The sequence below is a fragment of the Mus musculus genome, chromosome 16 (genome assembly GCF_000001635.26).
Source record: "Mus musculus strain C57BL/6J chromosome 16, GRCm38.p6 C57BL/6J".
Lineage (NCBI taxonomy): Eukaryota > Metazoa > Chordata > Mammalia > Rodentia > Muridae > Mus > Mus musculus.
Window position 1 is genome coordinate 33,113,425 of NC_000082.6, and position 14,647 is coordinate 33,128,071.

The 14,647-nt window shown below is 45.5% G+C and overlaps 1 protein-coding gene and 1 long non-coding RNA gene across 8 annotated transcripts in view; one reads left to right on the forward strand and one right to left on the reverse strand.

Annotated features, from left to right (window-relative positions):
• Positions 1–14,271, forward strand: part of Lmln (leishmanolysin-like (metallopeptidase M8 family)) — a 65,826-nt gene extending 51,555 nt beyond the window's left edge. Inside the window, exons 16-18 of one of the 6 annotated variants that reach the window (XR_384560.3) lie at positions 3,577–3,787; positions 10,098–11,426; positions 11,617–14,271. Coding sequence is in view for 2 of the 6 variants with exons in the window: in XM_030249110.1 (XP_030104970.1) it covers positions 3,577–3,787; positions 10,098–10,198 (312 nt within the window). In the remaining 4 variants the exon portion in view is untranslated. Of the gene's footprint in view, positions 1–3,576; positions 3,788–10,097 lie in introns of all 6 variants that reach the window. The other 5 variants (XR_384561.3, XR_384563.3, XR_384562.3 and 2 more) reach the window with 5 other exon arrangements.
• Gm38540 lies at positions 978–10,599 on the reverse strand. Of its 2 annotated transcripts, none has more exons than XR_003951909.1 (3): positions 10,022–10,112; positions 9,213–9,444; positions 978–1,555 (listed from the first exon to the last, which is right to left on the reverse strand). It is a non-coding gene; the product is annotated as a predicted gene, 38540 (long non-coding RNA). The 2 variants fall into 2 exon arrangements; XR_876033.2 differs by lacking the exon at positions 978–1,555 and adding an exon at positions 10,507–10,599 and having other exon boundaries at positions 8,908–9,444; positions 10,022–10,194.
• Positions 14,272–14,647: the final 376 nt, after the last annotated feature.

Below are 14,647 nucleotides of genomic sequence, written 5' to 3' on the forward strand. Positions count from 1 at the left end.
GCACGCGCTGACAGACGTGAGAGCTCTCCTTCCTCTCATGCATGTAGTGTTTACATGGCCATGAACCGTAACTGAGGAGCCATGTAGTACATGTGGTCACGCCCACACCCTAGGTACCCTCTGCTCTTCTTTTTATGGGATCTCCTGCTTAGGGAGTTGGTGTCAATTCCTTGGGTTCTCCTTTCCCCCACAGTGTCATTTCTTTCCTTTTTAGGAGTTGGTCATTTTCTCCTCATTCTCAATTCGATAGTTGAAGAATAATTGAATGTTAGACAGGTCTTATGTGTATACTCAGAGCTCCAAGGTCCTTTATAAACAGGTTGTTAAAGTTCTCCAGAAATACTCACTAGGCAAAGGCAGGTAGATCGCTGTGAGTTTGACACCAGCCTGATCTACATAGGAAGTTACAGGCCATCCAAGGCTGCATAGTGAGACTCTGCCTTGAAATCAATTAATTAACTAATTAATTGAGTCTCCCAAAATAGACTCAACTGCTGGCGTCCAGCCAGGCATCTCAGAGTAAACCTAGGAGGCAGGGAAAGGGGGCAAGGAGTTGGCAACCATGGCCGAAGCTGCTTTGCCTTTGGCAGTTTCTTTCTGCGATTTGTATCTTCTTTAACTCTTTGTAGTCTGTGGCCAAAAGCAGCTGGCTTCTGGGAATTAACTCCTGCTGACAGCAGCAGGGGAGTAAGAAAAGAAATTTCTTTACTTGAGCTCCTTTCTCCCTGGCTCAGGGGCCCCTCACTGGTCAGGAGAGAGCCTCAGAGTTCATTAATTCTTCATGAGCCAGAGAGAAAAGAAAAGAAGAAAGTCAGGCATACACACAGATACACAGACACACACAGACAGAGAGACACTTTGTCTGGGCCTGACCACCTGTCTCATCAGTTCCACAAGTGTTCATGCATACTTACATATATACACATATACCTATACATGTATGTATGTATGTATGTACATATAGACAGACAGACATATACAAAAGCCATATTTTATTTCTTTTTTTTTTCTGGCATTTTATATCTTCTAGACAAAAATTACCTCTTAGATAAAGTATTACAAAAGGGAGTTACAGAAGGATGTCCTGATATTAAGTTCAAAACAGTGTTTCATTCTATATGCTCATTATAAGTTCAGGGCAACAGTTGCACACCTGTGGCTTTGTCTTTGACCTGACCTAGAATGAATGTTTTTCCTTGATCACAAATATGTCCCAAGTCTGTTTCTCTTCTTAGTACACTTTATGAAAGCTCACTGTGTTCCTTATTATGCAGCCTTTATTTACTATTCTATGAGGAAGGGGCACATTCTATTCTTGATTCTGACTTTATTACATCTTTTTGACAAAACAACTAAGACCATCTTCTTAAACTTTTTCCCCAAAATCGTATGAATCAAATCAGGAAGTCATCAATTCATCTAAACAACATTAATTCATGAAAGTTTATCTTCATGTTGATCTTCAGGAAATTTACTCAATCAGGTGGTCTGATGCTCAGGAGTCATTGGGCTGTGTAATAGTGGCAGGAAAGGCATATCAGCAGCCAGAAGCAATCTGGGATGAATGAATAAATAAATAAATAAATAAATAAATAAATAAATAAATCTTTAGAGTGCACCTATCACAGCTATGCAAATCAGTGGGCCATCTCCTAGAAGCTCACTTGCTTGCCATAGCCTTTTCTTAGATGGCTTCTGTCACCCAACCCTTGATAAATTAAATATTAATCTTTGTAACTTGCATCCCAACTTGCATCTTGGTCCTCAGTGCCAGCAATTCCTGGGCCTCCCTTGTCATCTGCAGTATATATATGAGGTTTTCCTCTATTGGACACGGATTCAGTTCACTTGAGACTATTTTTTTTTAAGATTTATTTATTTATTTATTTATTTATTTATTTATTTATTTTAAAGAGTTATTATGTATATAGTGTTCTGCCTGAATATATGCCTGCTCGCCAGAAGAGGGCATCAGATCCCATTACAGGTGCTTGTGAGCTACCATGTCGTTGCTGGGAATTGAACTCAGGACCTCTGGAAGAGCAGTCAGTGCTTGTAACCTCTGAGCCATCTCTCCAGCCTCACTTGAGACTACTAAGTCAGCTTCTACTTGTGTATCGACCAATCTGTCCTCTCTTGCTTCTGAGAAGTCCATATTAGTAAAGACAAAGTTTACCCAAGAATGTTCGTTCCTATGAACACCACTCTTACATCATTTTTCTCATTTCTTTGTGCATTCTCTTTCCCAGATTATAAATGTCTACCTCATTGTCACCCAAAGCCTGTCCTATCTCCAGGACATAATTACACTTCTTCTATGAAACTTTTTGATGTTTATCCTAAGCTTATTTTCTCGATTTTTCATGTCTCAATCACAAACAGTTTGTTGGTTACATTTCTTTATTTTTACAGGATCTCATGCAGCCCAGGCAGCTTCAAACTCGACATGTAGCTGAGGCTGGTCTTGAACTCCTGACCTCATGTCTCCACCTCCCGAATGACACAACTAAAACATTTGTATCCCACTCTTATTCCTCAGTTAGAGATACTAGAAGAGATAGGGGATCCAAGAGGAGATGGGTGAGGAGGTGAATATGATCACAGTGCCCTGTATGAAATTCTCAAAGATTTAATAAAATATTCTTTTCTTAGAAGCTGCTGGAGGACAGCGCCTGTATTGTAGACCTCAGCCCAGCACAGCTGCAGTGGTTGGTTAAGAGTAACTCCAGGGCACAGGGGAAATAGCTCAGTCTTAGAGGGCTGTGAGGCCCTGGACTTGGTCCTCAGCATAGAAGTTTAACATAGAAAGGTTAGTTACTTTGCTTGCCGTCATGACTGAATCCCTCATAAGAAGCAACCTAATGCAGTAGAGTTTTATCCGAGCTCACAGTTTGAGAGGATGTGGCTCCTCTCAAACTGTGCCTTCTACTCTCCCAGCAGACCTGAGTTTCGTGCCCAGCACCCATGTCAGGTGGCTCACAACTGCCTGTAACTCCAATTCTACAGGACCCCAAACCTCCCTCTGGCCCCTGTAGGCAACCCTACACATGTGGCATGCAGACATACACACAGAGACACAGAAATAAATCTTGAGGGAGAAAAAAGGAAAAGACCTACTACCACCAATTGGAATTCTTTTAGAAACTAAATACCTCAACTTATAATATGTGAGTTAAGGCATGCCCACGTCCCATACTGTGCTTGATTTGAAACAGTTTTAGTCATTTGTGATAGGCACCTATGTGTTCCTATTTGTGCAGACGTGTATGTGGGGGTGTGCGCCTGTGTGTGAAGCCCAGGGGTGACTTCGGTGTTACTCCTCAGTAGCTGCTGCACCTCTTTTTTGAGATAGGGTCATTGAACCCAAAGCTTGCTTGCTTCAGCTAGTCTTGCTGGATGGAGCTAGGCTGGCTGGTCAGTGAGCCCCAGGGTGAGCCTGGGTACCTCCGAGAGCCAGCATTGTGTGTGGGATCTGAGCTCAACTCTCAGTGCTCATCTCTTCCCCATCGCCATTCTTGTAAACTTTAATATCCAGCCAAGACTCTGACTGACTTAACCTTTCTCCCCTATTTGAAGGTTTCTTGTTCTCCTCAAGGTCTAAAGGTTTGGGTTCAAGACACTTCCTATCTGTGTAGCCGGGCCGGGCAGGTGCTCCCAGTCCGAATTCAGATGAACGGCTGGATTCACAATGGAAACCTGCTGTGCCCTTCCTGCTGGGACTTCTGTGAGCAGTGTCCACCAGAAACAGACCCTCCAGCTGCCAACCTGACTCGAGCCCTTCCTCTGGGTGAGTACGCGCCACGATTGGCGGACTGAGGGAAAGTAAAGAGAGAGCTGTCCCTCACAGGACATTGAAATGCCCTTTAGCAGGGCCCTGGGCTGGGCTAAACTCCCTTCTCTGATTTGAGGCTAAGAAAATCCTGCTTCCTGCTGTTATTATAAACTTAAAGCCGGTAAACAATCCAGGCCTTGGTTCCGTAGCCAAGGCTTCCCTAGTATTCACATAAACCAGGCGTCCTTGGATTCACAGAGGTCTTCCTGCCTCAGCTTCCCAAGTGCTGGGATTACCCATATGTGCCGCAATGCCCTTCTGTTTAGTCTCTTAATGTGTGCGCCACTGCTGAATCTTTTTTCTCTTTCTAGAAATGACAGTGTAGCCCAGGTTAGCCTTGACCTTGGCCATGAACCTCTTCAGACTCCCAAGTGTTAGAATTATAATAGCACCATGACTGGCATGGGTGAACCTTTGTCACTGAATATATCAAAACATATTAATGAAAAATGGGGTGGCATGTTATGCATTTTGAGTAGATGTTTGCCTCGAGGCAGGAGAGATTTAATTTAATTTTCAAACTACACCTTAAAATATACATTTACTCATTTTGAAACTAAAAGTGAACAAAATTTTACTTATCAAATACAAAAAGAAACTATATTTTAGTTCTATCATAATCAGGTGAGATACTGAACAAGGACCTGGGAGACTGGTCAGTGGATAGAACACTCCCTTCAGGAGCACGAGTGCCCGAGTTCAAATCCCTAGGACCTTGGTGAAAATCTAGGCATAGTGGTGCTTGCCCATAATCTCAGCCCTTTGCAGTGGGGTCAGGAAGATCCTGGGGGCTTGCTGGTCAGCCAGCCAGCCTGTGAGCTTCAAGTTCCTGAGAGACCATGTCTAGGAAGTATATGGTAGAGGACAGTAGAGGAAGACTCTCAACACCAGTTTCTCCCATACACACATTTGAAGATATGTGCACACATGAACACACACACAAGCTACGCAATAGGAATGGTACCAACAAGTAAAGTACACAAGACACAAATTCACATACAAGACGAGAACGACATTGGCTTGTAAGGAAGAGGCTCTCACCAAGAATACTGTAGGGTGACTGACTGATTACCCCCAACTGAACTATCTGGAAAGAGAATTGTTTTGGAATTCAGAAGTTTTATGATTTTGGAACATTTGTATATACACGTAAGCTGTCTTTGGCATGAGACCTAAATCTAAAAACACAAAATATATTGCCGTTTGTTTATGCTTTATGCACATGCCCTGATGGTAATTGCTACAGTAGTTTTGGTGTGCCTGTGTTTTGATCAAGTCAGATAAGGAATTTTCCACAATCGGGGTCATCTCTGTTCCCAGAACGGTTTGGACTTAGGAACATTTTGGATTTCAGGTCTTCAGATTAGGGATACTGTATTCTTCTGCTCATCTCGTGAGACTTAGTGACTCCATCCAGTGCATTCTTTAGAACCAGGAGGAGGTTGGAAAGGACTGGCTTCAGAAGGCCTCAGTGAAGGTGTCCGCACTGAGCATCAATAGCAGAACTCATGAATCCTTAGCGCAGGACACTTAGCGTTTCATAATATTAACAGTAAGCATTTTATGCAGTTCTCCCCAAATGTTCGTATTTTTTTACTGACAGTTAAATGAGAGTGGCTTCCAAGGTGTTGTGGTTTGTATAAGCTTGGCCTAGGGAGTGGCACTATTAGGAGGTGTGGCCTTGTTTGAGGAAGTGTGTCACTGGATGGGGGGGGGGCTTTGAGACCCTCTTCCTGGTTGCCTGGAAGTTAGTCTTCTGTTGTCTTTGGAACAAGATGTAGAACTCTCAGCTCTTCCAGCACCATGCCTGCCAGCAATGATGATAATGGTTTGAGTTTCAGAACCAGCCCCAATTAAATGTTGTCCTTTGGTCATGGTATCTCTTCACAGCAATGGAAACTCTAACTAGGACACATGGTCTGTCTCAAACAAAGAAACAAACAAAGAGTAGACAGCTTTATACAGCTTACAGGTGAAAGTTTATACACTCTAAAGTTAACTTCCTGTCTTTCCCAAAGCCCGGGTCCTTTAAGTAGAGAGCAAGGTTTGGTTTTATCTGGGCCTTTTGAGATAGAGTCAGCCTATGTAACACAGGCTGGTCTGGAACTCACAGTGATAACCTCACGTCAGCATCTCAAATGCTTGCTTACGCACCTGTCAGCAAGCCTGACTCAGATGGTGAATGCAGAAGGTTTGTACATGTGTAGGGGTCTTCAGATCAATCTTCATTTGTTAGCTCCCTAGAAGGATTCCAAGGACTTGTCGCAGTGGGGACGCCCGAGACAGAATCACAGAAGGGAAAGGGACACAGGATCAGAGTCCAGAGGAGACTGCTTCCCGGGCGGTAGCTGGGAGCCATCTTAGCTGCAAAGACCCTAAAGTGGCAGCTTCAAGCTGCTGTGCAGAAACTATCTACACAGCTCCACTCAGCTTGTTTGCAGTTACACTCGTAACAACACAATGGATTATGTCAAATGGCCTGACAGTCTTAGGTCCTGTCTCAGTTAGGGTTACTACTGTGAACAGACACCATTTCTTCACCTAGAACCTGCTCCATTCCAGGCTGGCCTTAAACTTAGAGATCTACGTGGCTCAGTCTCCTGGGATTAAAGGTGTGTCCTACCAAAGTTTTTCATGGCCACTGTTCCTCGAGATCCAGATCAAAATCCTGTGTTGCCCAGCCTCATGATCGAGGATCCCCAGCATGCTATTTCTGAACTGTAGTTCATTCCAGATTAAAAGTCCAAACTATCCCTTTGTTCAACTGCAAACACAAACAGTAAGTTTAGCTGGGTAGGCTCTTGCCCTGCAATCACCACTCCCTTGGTCCCCCCCCCCCTTTTTTTTTTTTGGTTTTTCGAGACAGGGTTTCTCTGTGTAGCCCTGGCTGTCCTGGAGCTCACTTTGTAGACCAGGCTGGCTTCGAACTCAGAAATCCGCCTGCCTCTGCCTCCTGAGTGCTGGGATTACAGGCGTGCGCCACTATGCCTGGCTCCCTTGATCTCTTATGTCCTTGAATATAGGCTTCAACTCCATTTTATTTCCTGGTGTCGCTTTATTATTACTCGAACCAGACATCTTGTATTTTTCCTTTCTCAGCTTGCTATGCTTGTCCAAAAAACTCTTCATGAGACTTAACCAGAGAACAAAGTCTCTGGTGGGCTTTTTTGAGAATTCCTTTTTCAGTGCAATTAATATAAATCTCTTTAACTTAGCCTCAGGTAGACTCTTCAGACAAGGGCAAAAGCAACCACATTCTTCACCAAAATACGACAAAAACAGTCTCTAGGCCACATATTGAAATTCTTCTCTTCTGAAACCTCTTGGGCCAGATCTGCACAGTTAAAATCACTCTCAGCAACAAAGTCTTCCGTGTTCCTACTAGTATGGCCCATTAAGCCCCAGTTAAAGCATTCCACTGCTTTCCAAATCCATAGTCCCAGAATCCACATTCTTCCAAACAAAAGCATGGTCAGGCCTATCACAGCAGTACCCCAGTCGCTGGTACCAACTTCTGTCTTAGTTTGGGTTTTTACTGCTGTAAACAGTCACCATGACCAAGGCAACTCTTACGAGGACAGCATTTAATTTATAGGTTCAGAGGTTCAGTCCACTGTCATCAAGGTGGGAACATGGCCCCATCCAGGCAGGCATAGTGCAGGAGGGTTCTACATCTTCATCTGAAAGCTGCTAGCAGAATACTGGCTTCCAGGCAGCTAGGATGAGGGTCTTAAAGCCCAAGCCCACAGTGACATACCTGCTCCAACAGGGCCACGCCTTCTAATAGTGCCACTCCCAGTGCAGAGTATATACAATCACAGGTCCTTTGATGGAATTTATACTAAATGTAATGGTTTAATATGAAGCTCGTAGGAAGGATTAATTTTGTTGGATCACTTTGGCTCAAATTAGAAGGGTACTGGTGTAGAATTAAGATAAATCCCATTGATGACATGTTCCTTGCTACCTGCACCAGTGTTCTGGGTTCCCGAATGAAAGACACATACACAGCCTTTATAATGTGATATGTCTTAGTCAGCTCAGTGGCTAGGCCACTTCCCAAGTCCATGTGTTTAATCCACCACCCTGCCCCGCCCCACCCCACCCCACCTCTACTGATAATTTCAAGTTATTACTTATTAAATCCTAAGTTCTATTGTGGCTGCTGCTCTGGACCCAAAGTGATGCCCAGCTGGGCCAGACTCTCAGATCCTTCCCACGTTGGCTCTGCCTCCCTGTCCTCCACTCTCCTCAGGCATGGCGGCTCTCCTGTCCCGACTCTGCATGGTGGCTGTCCTTCTCCTCTCTGTCCTAGCCTGGGAATATGCAAAGTCCCACACTGCCTGCCCTTCCTGACCATTGGCTGTATTTACCAATCAGAACCATGTGAGGACAGGGTCCCTGAGTGTCTTACCCAATTAACATAATAGTGACCCAAATTAACTTGAGAATAGAAACAGCCACACTAAATAGAGGGTACCCATCCTTACACCCAGCCCCAGATTTAACTGTAGTGACGATCACCATCTCATTGTTTGTTTTTTTAAAGAATTATTTATTTTATGTATATAAGTGCACTGTAGCTGTCTTCAGACACACCAGAAGAGGGAGTCAGATTCCATTACAGAGGGTTGTGAGCCACCATGTGATTGGTGGGAATTGAACTAAGGACCACTGGAAGAGCAGTCAGTGCTCTTAACCGCTGAGCCATCTCTCCAGCCCTCACCATCTCATTGTTAAAGCAATATGTGGGAGGGCGGCAGTGTTCAGACCTTTAGCAGTTGGAGTTGTGATAAAGGGAAAATCGTCTCCTTGGGTTCAAGGATAAGAATCTTTGTACAGAAGCAGAATATGGAGGAATCAGGAGGAAGCCAGGTAGAGTCGAGGCTGTGAACTGATGTTTCTACCCTAGGAGTTTGGCATAGGCAGGATCTATTGAGAGGAGGTTGGGCAGCAGTGGTCACAAACAACTCAGCCCCCTGTACCTAAGTCAGGTGGCCCTTACACACTTACACACACATTCATTCATATTCATATTCTCTCTCTCTCTCTCTCTCTCTCTCTCTCTCTCTCTCTCTCTCTCTCTCTCTCTCTCTCCTGCTCCCTCTTGGTAGGGAGCAGAGGAAACCCTAAGTGAGTGAATGGGTACTGTTGTCATGAGTACAGCCGTGTGCAGGACCCCAGTGCCACTCTAGGAGTGGCAGAGCCTTCATAGGTGACACTCAGGAGATAGCAGAGCCTTCCTCCAGGGTCCAAGTGGGAAAGATGTGTATGAATAGCAACTGCAGCCTCCTCCTCCCGCATGTTTACAGCACGTTTACAGCCTGTGACAGCTCGCCGACTTCCTACCCATACTAAGTAACCCCAGCCCCGGGCTCACCATAATGAACACTCTGAGTTCCAGTTGCATCTGTAGTTGGGTTGACTCCATCTGAGAGTGCACAGGCCACTTGACCCCAGCTTTTCAGTGTCCATCTGCTGCGACTGCTCTTTCTTTAGTGGGTGGGTTCTTGTCATTCCTTCACTGCCCCTAGTCAGCCAAGCCAACTATACTGGGCACAGCATCTCCTCATACATCAGTGGCTTCTCTGAGACTGGCCATGCTGCCGTTTCTGTGCGGGAGTATATGCACAGCACTGTAGCCTCCTAGTTGCCCCCAACCTGCACTAGCATGATCTTGAGACTGGTACAGTCCATAACAAAGACAGGGAGAGCTTAGGCATGGAAATGCAGCCAGTCGTGGTGGCGCACACCTTTAATCCCAGCACTTGGGAGGCAGAGGCAGGCGGATTTCTTGAGTTTGAGACCAGCCTGGTCTACATAGTGAGTTCCAGGAGAGCTAGGGCTATGCAGAGAAACCCTGTCTTGACCCCCCCCCCAAAAAAAAAGTGGAAATGCCTTGACTCCTTGCATTTGTTGATATATGTGTGTCTGTCTGTGACACACAAGAGCTTTAACTGACCACCTATTGAGATATGTGCCAAGAACTCGCATATGCTCATTCCTTTTCTCTGTGAGTGCACATATCTGTGTGCGCATGTGACCCTCTATGGTATGTGTGTGTCTGTCTCTGTGTGTGCATGTGTCCCCCCCCCTCTTTTGTTTTTTGAGACAGTCTCATGTAGCTAGCCCCAAACCTCAACTCCTTCTGAAGCTGAGGAGTTGCCCCGTGCCTCCATCCCCTCTCACCTTTGCTCTCCCCTCAGTGTTTAATCCAGATGGTCTAATCGCAAACCCGTGCCTGTTGTGTTGTTTTCTGCCCTAGATCTCTGTTCCTGCTCTTCTAGCCTGGTGGTCACACTTTGGCTCCTCCTCGGCAATCTGTTTCCTCTGCTGGCGGGGTTCCTTCTGTGTGTGTGGCACTAGGAGTGGAAAGTGAAGTCTCAAGACGACGGTTTTGTCATGTTCCCATGAACGAAGCACAGGACCTGGGTGAGCAACAGCCCACAGGGGTGCCATTCTTCACTCTGGCTTGGAAGTGCTGTCCACAGTAGGACTGTGAAGAGTGGACCACCCAGTGTGACTGCTCCACGGCAGTCACTCCTTACCAGCCACACAGCCACCTGGAGCGTGGAGAGGAACTACCCCAAGGTTCCATAGTTCATGGGCCTGCAATCTCCTGGCAGGTCTCCTTTAATGCCCGGTGGATGGTGGGATTTGCCTCGATCACATACCTCAGCTTTTGCATTCATCTCCCGTCCGTGAGCATCAAGGTCACTCAGAGAGCTGCTGACAGCCCAGTCCAGAGTTTGAGTTGAAGATCCCATCCTCCACAGTACGAAACTGGTCCTCAGGATCTCAGACTTCCCGCCCCCACTGCACCTGTTTTAAATGAACGTCTGGTTACGACACTCTCAAATCATCCCTCCTTCCGTGCCACTAAAGCGGTTGACTTGACTGTGTTTGCCTTTCCTGGCGGCTTGCCAAGCTGTTGTCAGTATGTCGTTAGCCCTCTGTGCCTGATCAGCCTTCTCCATGTGAGCTGAGTGTCCACTTGCTTTCCTCATTAATTTCATAGCAACTTGGAAAACCGTGGGAGAGCATGAAGTATGGTCAGGGGGTTGAAGTCGTGCGAACAGAAGGGCGCGCGATTGTGCTTCAGGTAATATTTACAAAACCCGGGAATCCATCAAAGCCCAACTGATCCTTTCTGGCCTATGTAAAGTTTAAAGGTTTAGATGTGGGCAGGCATGTCATCACTTCCAAGAGGACTGGGCTGTTAGAGAATTCCTGCTAAATCACAAAGTTATTTCACAGACAAGAAGAAAAAAACTCAAGTTAAGACAAGATCATCTGAATTGTTTCCTAGCAGCAAAGTATAGGTTTGGGGTCCAGCCTGCCCACCGGCCCATCTGGACTCCGTTACAGCGCTTGTATATTACCTCTGTTTGCATGTCTGTTTCCTCCCGTGTCTGACACTTCCTGTACCACACGGATTCTGTGAAGTAATCCTCCTGCACCAGAGCTTACCAACCCTCTAGTACCTTAACACTGACACTCTTTAACGAAAAGCGATATCCTGGATTTTTCCCTGAAGATAATCAATTATTGTAGTGTTATAAACAGCCTGTGGACCAGCGAGATGGCTCATTAGGTAAAGGCACTTGCCACCAAGCCCAAAGGCCTGACTTTGATAACTGGAGACCATATGGGAGCAGAAGGGGACTGACTCCCGAAAGCTGTCCTCTGACCTGCACACATGCACACACGCACACGTAAATATAGAACAGTTGAAAATGAAACATGACATTTAGACACACTGTTCTTTCCTCTGTTCCATTCAGCAGATAGTTACTGCGTGTTCAAGTACAGTGGAACATGGCGGCCCGTAATCCCAACGTTTGGGAAGGAGAGCAGAAGGATCATGAGTTCAAGGGCGTCCTCAGCTACATAGGGACATTCACGTCGAAGCCAGGATTGGCACATGAAACACTGGCGAGTGGCAGGAGAAGGAGTTGTGGGAGGGAGCAGAGCACTGTGTTATAAGCACTGACCCTAACCAGCTGTGGCACCGCAGCGGGGCTTCAGTCTCAGAATAAGGAAAGCTCACTTTCTTTTTAAAGGCAGAAATTTGAGATATGTACCTGCATGCAGTATAAGTTAGAGGTATTCATCACTGTGCAAAGCTGAGGCTCTTAAACTCAGGCAACTGCAGCTAAAAAGGCCATCATCTGCAGAGCAGGACACCGTGCTTTGCCCGGCATTCTGCCTTCTTTAAGTTGTACAAAGTCAGAGAGAAGTAAGTATGTATTTAAAGAAATATACAATATGCTGGGCATGGTGGCACACACCTTTAATCCTAGCATCTGGAAGACAGGATAGTGGATATCTGAGTCTAAGACCAACCTGGTCTACAAAACAAGTTCCAGACCAGCCAGGGTCACATAGTGAGAGGAACCTGTCTAAAAAGAAAAAAGAAGTACACATTAAACCTTCATACCTATGATGGTTATGAATTATCCTACAAAATGTATAAAGAATTTCACCAAAAATAACAGTGGAGTATATTGAGAGTCTGTGATAGGTCTGACGGCATTTGGACTGTTGTGCAGTAATGCCGTTTAGGTAGTAGTGTTTCCAAGCATGGTGCTTTTTATACTTGAGATATATTTTTGCTTTATTTTTTAATTAATATTGTATTTGCACTAATGACTTTCTGAAGAAAATGTTACAGATGACATTTTTGTATATATATGCATATATATATATATATATATATATTTATTTATTAAGCTTGGACTGTGGTGTCCCAGTGTTTGCTCTGCACAAACATGAAACTTCATGCAGTCAGTGTCAAGAGACACTGAACTCCAGAGCGTTACTAGCTAGGCTCTTTTGTCTCATCCTCTTCAGTGAGGCCAGAGCGAGGTCACTGTCGCTTAGCATTGATCCCACATGGCATACTTAGCAAGGCTTGGACGGTCACTCAGCCCGTAGGACAGTGTTAGAGGCTCATTGTCGTCACTTCAAATATAGCAACCAAGACATGGTTTCTGCAGTCGAGATTTCAGTGCAGAATCAGCTGTAGGGTTCCGCTGTGAACTGAGGGATTTGAAACAGCCTTCGTGCTGGCGCAGATTAACCCTTCCACGTCACAAGGGTAAAACCAGTGGCCCGTGGAAAGAACCAAGCAGGGTGCTCCATGATAGGAGTGAGGTGGGACAGGAAAGAGAGGCGGGGACAGCTGGTCAGGGGACAGTAGACTGGAGTCTCTTCCTGAATCAGAAAAGCCAAGTGTTTATAAAAACTGACTACCTCGGTGTTCAGTTCAAACCCGTCATTGTAAGTGTTTTAAGGCCCTAGGTGTCAAACATAGCAAGTGAATTGTCTCAGGTTTTTGCAGAATTTACAGGAAGGAAGCAAAGCCATGTGAGGAGCCCTGAGCAGGGTCAGGAGGGGGCGGGGCAGCCTTTGGTGGTCTGTGTCGACCCCTCCGATTCTCTACTGCAGAACGTCCTTCCCGGAATACTTACTTTTTTCCTATAGGATTCTTATATTTTTAAGACCAAATGGGGATTCTAAAAATGTTCTAAATTATGCCTAGCATTAGTTTTTAGCCTAAGTTGGCTTAGAGTTTATTGAAATTTAAAGATATATCATAATTGTATGGGTTGTAAATAGTTTTAGGAAGATGCATAAGTAAGTGTATCAGAGTATTTCTCACGAAATGTTATCAGCATCCTCTTTCATATTGGATTTATAGATTCAGCCAGGCATGGTAGTCATGCCTGTAGTCCCAGCACTTGGGAGATGGAGGCAGTAGGATTATGATTTAAGACCAGCCTGGGCGCACGCACGAGAAAGAGAGAGAGAGAGAGAGAGAGAGAGAGAGAGAGAGAGAGAGAGAGAGAGAGAGAGAATATGAGACTCAATCCTACCCTACCCTGCCAAATAAGGGGGGGGACGTACCATTTGTGGCCATGTATAAAGCAGCTAGGTGGTGGTCTGAAATTTTACGCTGTAAAGCCCTGTGACTAACACTTGGCAAGGCCTAAGTTGCAGCTGGCCCTGCTCAGCGTCCCGGAGTCTCCAGCCTGCACAGTGTTCTATGCCTGGCCAGCTATGTACCTAGAAGCTGGGTGAACAGAGGAGAGCCAGTCTCTGAAGACAGCTGAGTTGTCCCAGCGTGAGGTGGACATCCTCACAGCCTCACAGCTGGCTGGCTTCATGGTGAGCACTAGTTCTCCCTGGCATGGCCTTTTGCCTCCAGCCCAGGAGGACTGGCGTGCTGTGTTCAATCCAGGTTGCTCCTTCTGAGGGCAGCGCTGAACTGGAAAGATTTTTTTCCCTTTTTAAATTATGTTGGGACATGGGAGGGAATGCTTTTATGTTTACATTAAGTAAAATAGATTTTAAAATTGTTCTTTATTTATGGTGGTGAACTTTAAGTGTAATGTATTCCTTCTAAAAACACAACTTTAATAAAAAATGGAAACTAACTTGTAGCTTGTCTTTACCTAAAACCAGTAACTTTATAAAGCCTGGGTAAGAAACAAAGACAGTCATGAACTCTACTGGGGAAAGGTGAGGAGGTTATTACTGGGAAATAAAACAGTTTTACTTACGTGTGAAAAAAATTGTCCTACATCCAGAATGGATACAGGTCGTGCGTAACCCTTGAGGTGAGGGGAACAAAGCAAACCAGACGGATCCCCAGAACAGTGTGATCCAGCTGCAGCCTTGCTCTGTGACCAGCCTATTGCAGGTATTACAGGCCACATCGTGGCCACATCTGTGGAGAGTGACAGCCTGCTAACCCATATGTGAGTATGGGCGAGCATCCTCCCCACCCCCGACCCCCATGGACCTGCCTTC